The 11,343-nt window shown below is 48.3% G+C and overlaps 1 protein-coding gene across 1 annotated transcript in view; it reads left to right on the top strand.

Annotated features, from left to right (window-relative positions):
* P2rx3 (purinergic receptor P2X 3) overlaps nt 1–7,463 on the top strand; it is a 39,676-nt gene extending 32,213 nt beyond the window's left edge. The window contains exons 9-12 of the mRNA XM_021185567.2: nt 5,292–5,385; nt 5,652–5,717; nt 6,367–6,444; nt 6,924–7,463. Coding sequence (XP_021041226.1) covers nt 5,292–5,385; nt 5,652–5,717; nt 6,367–6,444; nt 6,924–7,037 — 352 coding nt within the window. The 3' untranslated portion in view covers nt 7,038–7,463. The remainder of the gene's footprint in view (nt 1–5,291; nt 5,386–5,651; nt 5,718–6,366; nt 6,445–6,923) is intronic.
* Nucleotides 7,464–11,343: the final 3,880 nt, after the last annotated feature.

Here is an 11,343-nt window from a genome sequence, read left to right as displayed (position 1 = left end):
TGTGTGTGTGTGTGTGTGTGTGTATGTGTATGTGTATGTGTATATGTATATGTAATGTGATACCATATGAGTCCTGGTATCTGTGGAAGTCAGAAGAGGAAGTCAGATCTCCTGGAAATGGAGTTATGGAGAGTTGTGAGCCAGCATGTGGGTGCTGGGAACCAGACCTGGGTTCTCTGCATGAGCAGCAAGTACTCTTAACTGCTGAGACATCTTCCTGGCCCCAGCACATCTGCTCTTGCTACAACCCTTTAACCCATTTCTTCATTAATCACAGAAACAGAGATTCATGAGGGTAGGGCCTAATCACTTCTTAAAGGTCCTGCCAATACCACTTCTTAATATCTTGTCATGGAGATTCAGTTCCAGCATGCATTTCAGGGAAGACCAGCCATATTTTTAAATTCCAGCTTCACTCTCGCAACTATTGGCTTTTATGGCTTAGACTTTTTTTAAAAATTAATTTATTTTATTTATATGAGTACACTGTAGCTGTCTTCAGACACACCAGAAGAGAGCATATGATCCCATTACAGATGGTTGTGAGCCACCACGTGGTTGCTGGGAATTGAACTCAGGACCTCTGGAAGGACAGTCAGTGCTCTTTACCATGGAGCCATCTCTCCAACCTGTAGATAGTATTCTTTATCTTGGCCTTAAGATAAGAAATTCACTCTTAACTCATTCTCTCCACAGTTTCCTCCCACCCTCCTTTTTCAGTAAAGGAAAAAGTCTCAGAGAGGATGAGTGACATGCTCAGGGACAAAATGCTAATTTAAAAAGAGCCAAGTGGTGCTCTCGGCTCTTGGAACTTTTAGAGAGCTTATTCCTAGGAATGACCCCTCTGATCTAGCCCATCCCAACTCTAACTCCTTCTTTGTCCTTTGGAAAAAGCTCTTCGAAATGTGCCTCAGTCTTCTCAGTGACTAAACCAGTGGGGAGGGTTGTAACAGTCAGGGTAAGTCGTTGCTAGCTGCTGTAACAAACAGCCCTCTCTTCTCATCAGTGGCTTAACATTGTGGCTCAGTGAGGTTGGAGAGCTCTGGGCAGTCATTCTGGGCTCTAGCCTGCTGCCATCTTTATTCAGTCTCCTCCAGGACAGCCTCATTAATTGATCCTGGTAAGGTACACTGCACTGAATCAGGTAACAAGCCTCACCTCCATCCACGTTCCATCATAAGAGCCAATGATGGAGCACCAATAATATCCAAGTGTGCCTCAAAAGAGAAGATACCCCAAGCCCTTATAACTTGAGCCATCCCCTGTCACAGGGATGTGATGACTTCTGTGATCTCCATTGGTTTCCCTGGAGCAGAGTCTAGACTCCAGGGCTACACCCGTCTTCAGCCTAGACCCTCCCCTGTAAGCTCTGCAGTTCCCCCTCCCAACAAGAAGAGATGCCTTCCCTGCCAAGCCTCCTTGAGGGTGGGTGGCTGGTGAGATAATGTAATGATCTTACCACGCTTATTGCCTCTTGGAAGGCAGGTGCTGGAAGAAAACCAAGCCTGCTCTGATTTTTCTCCCTGTTCCCTTCACATTCCTTCCCAGGATAAATTTAACCAGTGGAGCCTAGGATGCCAACTTCTTGTTCTCTGAGTCCATGTCAGAGCATTTGTCATGGATGCAGGTGTAGGCTGGGCATGAAGGCCACAGGTCCACAGGCCCGACCTCTGCCCAGCCAAGAATATCTGTGATTCATCCCGACTCCCCATGCCCAGTTGCCGTGAGTACAACATCTGTGACAAGGGTCTTGAATTCTCCCATTGTATGAGAACATAGAATTTCGAAGGGTTCTGAGATCTTGTACCAGGGTGCCTGTATCCTTAACAGCTAGCTAAAGACAGATGGTTCAGAGATTCCAAGTTTGGGCTGTGGAGTCATAGAATCAGAAGTCATCAGACTCAAGCAAGTCACCTGCTCTTCTCTCTCCAAACCTATAAAATGGGTCAACAATAGTGCATTATTCATGAGGTTAACTGAGGTACTCTGCATATATTTGTGGATCTCTATATTTAGTGGGTGCTGAGATGGTTATGACCTGCTCAGACCCTCAAGCTAGCCTGAGAGCCGCAGGTTTCTAAAATCTTCTACCCATCTCAAGTACTTCTTTTCCTAACTTCTTCAAGATCTCCCTGGAGGTCTCCTTGGAATCCCAGGTTCTTGTGTCTCATCACGGACATAAAAACAGTCCCCTTCCTTTTGTCCATTCCATCATCCTCCTGCTGCTTTGGAGTGGAATTCATTCTGCTTTGCCTTGACCTGTGAAGCACGCTCCCACCGTTACCCAGTGGGAGACATAGCATGCCAGAGTTGCCCAGACATAACTTACCCAAGTTAAAGATGGTCTTGTTCCTCACACCCTTTCCCTGACCTCCAGGCCCTCCTTCCAGCTCAGTGACTCTGCTTCATTCAGCATCCCTACTGGGTCACTTTCATTTTCCCCTGGGTCTCACTCTCTGGAGAGAGAGACTCCTGCCTTCCCTTACTCTGCCCCTTCAACTGCAGAGCCCACAGGGATCACCTTTGAGTCAGTCACCCCTGAGAATATTTCCACTGAATGGTTCTCAGTCTTCCTCAGCAGGTTTAGCACTCAGGCCTTGCCCAGGCACAGGCAGGGCCAGAAATCTGCTACCTGAACTTTCCTGTACTGCTGCTGCTTGATCGTGACAGAGTCGTCTGGGCCAGAGCTTCCTCTTCTGTAAAATGGAAGCACCTAGGATAGGAACCAAGGGGGCATGGACTGCCTTAAAAGATGCAATTGCATGAAACACTGCACAAGGGTACACATGGAGCAAGAGGAGTATACATAGTGAAGGACCCCAAGGTTGGCAGCCTGTGGAAGCTGTTATGCTGGGGCTGGCATGGGCACGCAAAGGGAGAAAAGCCCAGAATGTCGATGAGGCTGAAACTGTTCTGTAAGCCATTGGCCTGTGGGGAGCTAAGCAGACTGACTGCACGCCCTGTCCTTTCTGTGCACCTGCTGATACTTCCTGGTGGATGAACCCAACTAAGAGCTAAGCAGAGTGCTTGACAGCAACAGCAAGAGACAGGCACCCTGGGCCGGGAGCTGGGCAGAGATGGGGCAGAGAGGGACAGTGTCCAGTAGACACAATCCAATCGCTGACATGGGATTCTTAACAGTGCACACCTCAGAGAGTCGGTGTCAGTGAGTATTCACCCACTGCTGCCAACAGAGCATCGACAGGACACAAGCACCCCTATTTTTATAGACACGGAATCCCCGAGGACTAAGAAACAATAAAAGCCACGCTATTTGCAGGTGACAACTATGGGATCCAGACTCATTTCTGCTGACAAGAGAGTTCCCAGGTCAGCCAGAGCAGTGGCTGATATTCCTAACATTGCACCATGCCCTTCCTTCCACACCTCTCCTCCAGCTCTGGCTCACTTGGGCTGCGCGCTTTCTTCTTCTTCCATCTGTACAGTTGTAAGTGTGGACATCCCTGGGAGAGAGATGCAGCCTCTACCACTGCACACACTCAGGGACTGAGTTCTCTGACCCTCCCCCCACCACCCAACACACCCCTTTACCAGCAGACAGAGGCCTGGGGATCTGTGCTGACTGGGAAGACTCAGAGAACCCAGCACTGAATGAGAACGTCTTTGGCTTTACACTTAGAACTTTCTGGGCGCTTTGTTTGGTTTCGTTGTTGTTTGGTTGGTTGTTTTTGCTTTGTTTGTTTGTCTGTTGGCTGTCTGTTTGTCCTCCCCAACCCCTCTCTGCAACAGGGTTTCTTTGTGTAGCCTTCTCTATCCTGAGACTAGCTCTGTAGAGGAGACAGGCCTGGAGCTCACAGAGGTCCGCCTAGCTCCAGAATGCTGGAATTAAAGGTGTGTGCCACCACTGCCCAGCTTTCCGGAACTCTTATTTCCATTACACTACTTAGTCCTGACATCAGAAAGCCATTTCACAGTAGTGGAATTCTGCCTTGGTACTGGCCCATGAAGGCAGAGCCGCATAGGGAGAGCGTATTTGATTTAGAGTCCAGAAGTCCAATGCAATTCCAGTTCTAAGACCAGCACTTAGGAGCTGCAAAGCCACAGACAATTCCCTTCCCTGCCATAGGCATCTGCAAAATGGGGTGAGCACCACCCTTCTGTATGGGTGCCACCTGAGTCCCAGGTGGGGGTGAAATGTGATCATTCCTCTAAGTCCCCAGCTCATCTCAGCAGCCAAAACTGAGGAGCAAAGGACTGGGGCAGATGTAGGCCGAGTTCCAGTGGGAAATCCTGCGTGAGTCATTTAACCTCGCAGACATCCTCCAAAAGTATGAATTGTTTCCCTTCGCCATGGGACACAGGCGAGGGTAGCAGGCGGTGAGGGATCCAGAAACACTTTTCTCAGTTATCTATAAACATAATTCTTCAGCAAATAACAATGGCCAACCACAGTAAATGTTTCCCGTGCCCAGGGCTGTCCTACAGCACTGACACATGTGCTTTTGAGTCTCACAGCAACTCTGTGGTGCAGGACTGTTGCCACTCAAGCTGCAGCTGCTGAGTCTCAGGAAGGCTAAATTGCTGGTGCGTGGTTCTATGAGTCAGGTTCTGAGCCCGAGTAGGTTAAAGTTGGGTCCTGTGATACCCAAGCAAGTAGACCTGAAGAACCCTAGGGCCAGCCGTGGTTAGCTGCAGTCCAAGCTTTTATGCTCATAAAAATCTTGGGGAGAGAGGTTTTCAGAGATGGCTTAGTGGGTAGAGTATACTTGTTGCTCAAGCATAAAGGCCTGAATTCAGTCCCCCACACTCATGTTTTTAAAAGCCACATATGGTTTTTTTGTTTTGTTTTGTTTTTACAATTCCAGAGCTGGGAAGGTGGAGCTAAGGGGTTTCCAGGGTCTCTTTAACCAGCCAGTCTAGCCAACTGATAAGTTCCCAATTTAGTGAGAAACACTGTCTCAGAAGATAAAGTGGAAAATAATCACCGAACTGATCTGATGTTGACTTCAAGCTACCCACACGCATAGGCCATGACAGCCACACCTGCCGTTACATACAAACATACACATGTGCACACACACAAACCATGTAGGCAAATTGTTTTAAAATGGCAGAGTCTTGATCCTCACCAACAAAGATGCTGATTCTGTACAATTTGGTACGACCCAGGAATCTGCTTGTTGAAATCTCCATGGTATCGGTCCAGGAAGAACTATGGCAGGCATCTTACCAACTATCAGTTGCTTGGTAATGACTGTGGAACTCTAAAAAACCATAAGAGTTCAGGCAGGAGAGTCCATAGGCACACCCATTTTCACCTCTGGCCTCAGGTTTGCCAAATACTACAAGATGGAGAATGGCAGCGAGTACCGCACGCTCCTGAAGGCTTTTGGCATCCGTTTTGATGTGCTGGTATACGGGAATGTGAGTCCTGGGACCCATCAGATGAGGGGAGCAGGGGAAGCTTCCCAGACCTGCACTTGAGCCCAGAAGAGGCTCTCTGGGGGTGAGGGTCTTCCACTGGCCAACTGGCCATATTCCCCCATCAGCTTCCTATATTATGTAGGGTGGAACCCTTTCACCCACCAGAACCCCTCCAGGCTCCACAGCCTCTCTGGCAGGGAGTCCAAGTTGATCCTCAGTCCTCCCTGTTGTGCCCTGTCTATATGACTTGGTCTTTGTGCATACAGGCTGGCAAGTTCAACATCATTCCCACCATCATCAGCTCGGTGGCTGCCTTCACTTCCGTGGGAGTGGTAAGTTCCACTTACCAGAGAGTTTCCAGACTCTCACAGGGCAGCGAGGGTGGGGCCCAACCAGGCACAATGCTACCAAGCAGCTCAGCTAAGCCCTCCCTCTGGCCTCCAACACCTGCTGCTAAGTAGCCCTGGTCTGGGCATTTCTCGACATTACCTCCCAAGGCTCGTGGCCTCCAGAGACCTCCTTCCGGTTTTCAGGTAATTCCACTTATAAAAAAAAAAAAAAATTCCTGCTTCTCACCATGAAGGAAGGGGGAGACTCCATGTTTCCACTGTCCTAGGATTCCTTAATGAGGAATAGAACCTTGGGGAAAGGTGGGGACAAAGGCCACTCCCAGGGACTCCTCCCCAGCCCCCTCTGCTTCTCCCACCACACCCTCTGTGCATGTTATTCGGTGATGTTTCTTAGGAGCTAGAAAGGTAGGCCATAGAGAATCCTGCATAGCTTCTGGGCCTTCTCTGAGAAGAGCTGCACAATCAGGTCTGTCTGGAAGACTCAGCCCCTACATGTCCCCTCCCCCAACAATGCTTCAGCCATCTGTCCGCTGAAGGTAGTCCTAGCCAAGAGCTAGGCAGTGAAGAGGCCATGCGAGCCCTGGCCAGCTCCAAGCTGCTGTTTGAGCTTACACTGTTCCTCTTCCTCCAGGGGACTGTTCTCTGTGACATCATCCTGCTCAATTTCCTCAAAGGGGCTGATCACTACAAAGCCAGGAAGTTTGAGGAGGTAAGTTGGGGAAGAGGCTGAGAAGTGCAGGAAAGTGGGCAGGGAGGGCTGCTGGACCTTGGGGACTCTCCATGACTTACTCTCCAGGGTGTCCAGAGGTTCAGTGGGCTTCCATTAGTCTATGGGGTCCAAGAGAGGCTTCAACTAAGAATGAACTCTGGAGGGTTGGGGCTGGTTGTAGCTCAGGGGTCTAGTGCTTCTCTAGCATGCACAAAGCCACCGGCTTTATTGGGAGGGATAGCTCTGTGGGTTATTGTTGTCAATGTGTCCACTTCTAGGGCAGAACGGATCCTGCCTGGTGATGACCTGGGTTACAGTTTACCCTTGGAGTGCATGCAAAGTTCTAGGTCCCCAGAGATTTATTCTATCTCCCTAATGATTAGCTGTCCCCCAACCCCACAGCTGATTCTGTCAAATAGGTCACACTGGAAGTTCCTGCCCAGTGTCAGATATGACAATGCCAACCCTTCTGCTTGCAGGTGACCGAGACAACACTGAAGGGTACTGCTTCAGCCAACCCAGTGTTCACCAGTGATCAGGCCACTGTAGAGAAGCAGTCCACAGACTCGGGAGCCTATTCTATTGGTCACTAGGGCCTCTTCCCAGGGTGCCATGCTTATCCTAGGGCTGCAGAACCTTCAACAGGCCACTCTATCTCAACAGACAGAGGTGGGAGGGGGAGAAGAGGGGCTCTTATTTCTGATGTTCACCCCAAAGACCAGGTATCTAGGCCCTCACTGTTCAGCAGACAGGCAGTGCTTCCCGCTAAGACCTGAATCTTGCCTTTACCCCTTGCATGCCTCCCATCTGCTTCCCTGGGTCCCAAGCATCCATCCATTTCCAAAGGATAGAGAAAATGGTAGCTAAGGTTACATCCATAGAACCTACCACATACCAGGGACTCCCATACACATTATCTCTTTGCACCCTTAAAATAATCCTATAAGGTAGATTTCTGGGGGGTGGGGTTGTGGGGGTGTTTTTGTTTTTGTTGTGTTTTTAAGAGAAGGAGGAATGAACTCTCTAGGTGTCTACTCTTCTGTGTCAGTTGCCTTTCCCTGCCTTCCCATGATGCCCAACAGTGAGCTTTCCCAGGAATGCAGGCCCTACTTTAGGAGAGCCCAGGGAAATGCAATATAAACTCTGCAATATAAATTTCTGATATGGCCAAGTCCCGCTTCAGCAGGAAATAGAAGGTGTGACTGTCAGTGGATTTTTCCTTGCCTCACCCTGAGTCTCAAGCTCAAGCTGAGGAATAGACCTTTATTCTCCCATGAGGTCCTCACACATCCACACATCTGAACCCTCCTCCAGAATCTAGACAGAAGACACACACATACATGACTGACAAGAGGCAGTTTTTAAACCTAGCACCATGCCCCAGGACATCAGCTGTCCTAGTTTACGGCATTGTTGGTAAAGCCACAGTTAGGGGCTGGGGATGTAGTTGAGCAGGTAGAGTGTGTTGTCTATCATGTCAGCCCTAGGGCCAACCTGCAAGACTTCATAAGCCAGGCACGATGGTACACATTTGTAATCCCAGCACTCAGGAGGTAGACATGGAGGATCAAAAGTTCAAATTCATCCTTGACAACACAATAAGTTTGAACCCAGCCTGGGACCCATGAAACTGTTTCAAAAAGAAGTGGGAAGGCCCAGTAAGATCCAATATCCTGTGAGCATTTGGCCAGGTCAGCCAGGCCTGTTTTCACAGGATCCTAACAGTGAGAAGCTAAAGAAGCCTCATAAACCATCATGTGCAGCATTCTTGCTTATAGATCACTAACCCCGAGGCTAAAAATGAAAAATGGCTTGCCTTGTGCCATTGTGAGGGGCCATGAGAGGACACAGGTGTCCTGTCTCCATTGCCCAGGTGTCCCATCTCCTTTTTGAGTCTTTAAAGAAAACAGAAGATGTAGAGGAAGCTCTAAATTGTAGAGGGCAAAGCTCAAGGACAGATCAAGGTGTAGGGAAGAAGCAGCTTGAGAGGCTCTTTTGGTTTGGCTTGTTTATTTGGTTGGTTGGTTGGTTAGTTGGTTGGTTGGTTGGTTGGTTGGTTGGTTGGTTGGTTGGTTGGTTGACTGGCTGGCTGGCTGGTTGGTTGGTTGGTTGGTTGGTTGGTTGGTTGGTTGGTTGGTTGGTTTTGATGAAAAGACTTTCCTATGTATTTCTGGCTGGCCTAAATTTACAGTTCTCCTCCCTCAACTCAACTCTTCCCCACTATTGGGATTTACAGGCAAGTGCTGTCATACAGCCGGGGGCATCTCTTTTAAAAGAATATATAACTAAGTATCAGAAAAGTTCATGCAAATGAGTGAGCCTGAGGTATAAGTTTAATTAGTATCAGGGTCAATCTGCCTCTTAAACATGGGCACAATGCTGAAAGCTTAGCAGAGATGAGCATGCATGTAGACAGAGGGCTGGTCCCTCACCGAAGGTACAGAAAGATGTGGGGGAAGGATAGTCTAGGAGGACCACAGGAGTGTTCACACAGACCCAACCCCAATGATCCCCACCCACCAGCTTCATCAACCTTCCCTCTGCTTTCTCACAGCCCCATCATTATGGGTGATGGGGTATTGTCTCCCTAGTAGCAATGTCAAGTCCTGGATAGTATCCAGAGACCTGGCCAGGCTTCACCTCTCCAGCAGAGACATCAGCAAAGGAAAGAACGCAGCCTCCAAGAAGGAGGCACACAACCCCCTTATGCCGAGGCTGAGTTCACCAAGATGCTCCCTAGAAGAAGATGGAGACACTGTATCCTAAGAGGATCCTGTACCCCAGGCTAGGGTAATTCTCCCCCGGGTACCTGAGCCTCTTCTGGGCCATCAATAAGTGTGTAAACTCCACGCTGTACTCCCCTTGTCCAAAACAAGTCCACTTCTATGTGCTAGATGCCAGCTAATAGTAGAAATTACAATCGCCAGCTTGTACCTGATATACTGTGGTTTACTCAGCGCCATCCCTAACGTGGTCACACAGGCTCTGACCACACCTAGGGGGGAGGGGTTCTGTGGTTTGTTATTAACCTTGTTTGGAAGAAAAACAAATAGACAGTTCTTGGAACTAGAGCTGGAATCTATGTTCACTCTCAAGACTACATTGCTCAACATGCACACTGTGGTGGAGAGGCTCACCTTTGGCAAGCTGCGGGCTCAATGTATGACAGGCATTACTTAATTGAATCATCATTTTACAAAAGAAACCAAGGCTGCATAAAATTAAGGAATGGAAGAGGAACTGACATGAACCCAGAGATTTGTGATGCTAGAGTGAGAAATGTTGGCTTCTGTGGGATATGTATTAGGGGAAAGTCAAGACATTTGTTGGCTCATCTTTTAATGTTGATTTATCTACTTATGTTACCTGGGCTAAGCAAGATCTTGCTGTAGTCATGAGTAGATTCTAAATGAAGCAACTAGGCAGGGTAAGACACACAGACTCCCAGTGGCAGGGAAACCAAGAGCTGGAGAACTGTAAGAATTATCTTGTGCCCAGACCTGTGTTAGGCAGACACAGGGACACATTACAGAGCCAGCTTACTGAAGGAATACCAGTGCTGTCCTCTCGAGTCCCTAGAAAAAGAAGACAGTGGACCAGCAGTCTGCTTCCCTTCTCTCGCCCAGATTTCCACCGTACCCTGACAGTTCCACACCCTTCCCTTCTGTGTCCCGTCACACAACACCTGTTCTCAGCAAGTTACCAGTTAACCTCCTGGGGATAGCTTCTGGGGAGTGTCTTCTCTCAAAACTATTTGCCTTTTAATCAAGAGCTAAACAAGAGTGGAAGGTGTTAAACAGACAGCAAGATTACTACATAAAGGTAGAGTGAAATACTCAAGAGCAGTGCCAGAGATTTGTGAAGCATTTTACTAGCCCAGGTCTGCCCTAAAGAGGCTCTAGTCAAAGAGCTTGTCCCCACACACACACACACACACACAAACCTCTGCCTGTGGTTTTGTACATCAGGGTGTTGGGCTACCTAGAGTCCATTCTGTAAGGGAAGGAGAGGAGGAGAAGGAGGAAGAGGAGGAGGAGGAGAAGGAGAGGGGGAGGGAGGAAGGGAAGAAGGGAGGGAGGGAGGATGGGGGGAGGGAGGGAGGGAGGGAAGGAGGGAGAATGCATCAGGAGAGTGATGTACCCCTAAAATATCTTCCTTACTGCTTATCCTCTCATCCCCTGCAACAGTTCCACTGTCTCTTTAGAAGCATTGAATTAAGGGTCCACTTAGTTCACTGTTCAATGCACTGTTCAATGATACCCCACTCCTAGGCTACTCTACCTCTTGACCTGATTCTATGTCATGATTAGGCACTAAGGCAAAGATCCCTTCACCAAGACAGCCCTGGGATCCAGCATCAGTAGGGTGCTATAGGCTCCAGGGCATATTAATCAATTGCCAAAGACTTCCATGTTCGAAGGGCTTATGTATAGTTTCTCCCCAACCCACTGTCTAGGACTATGCCTCATCCCTGTCTTATTGCCTCAAACCCCTTAGAGAGAGAATATGTAGAATATGTATACTGGTTTTTTACTCCTGAAGCCATGTTGTATCTGGTATATATACAAACATAAACCTGAACATAGTCATACACCGACACACCTACATCCATATGGGTAAAGACACAGGTAAACGTAAATGTATATACACAGAGACTCCAGCACATACAGGTGTGAATATACAGAGAAACACATCTATAGAAAATATCCATAAATATTCAGGGGTTCAAAAATGTACCCACAGCACACCAGTACAAACACACAATTCACACACAGATATGCACATCTATGCATGCACAAAAGTGCAAATGTGCATGTGTACTTGTACAGAAATTCACCATAAGCATATAAACACACACACACACCAGAGAGAGAGAGAGAGAGAGGAGAGAGAGAGAGA

This window comes from Mus caroli, chromosome 2, assembly GCF_900094665.2.
Source record: "Mus caroli chromosome 2, CAROLI_EIJ_v1.1, whole genome shotgun sequence".
Classification (NCBI taxonomy): domain Eukaryota; kingdom Metazoa; phylum Chordata; class Mammalia; order Rodentia; family Muridae; genus Mus; species Mus caroli.
Note: the sequence above shows the minus strand (reverse complement) of the source record. Positions and strands in the feature narration are given on the sequence as shown.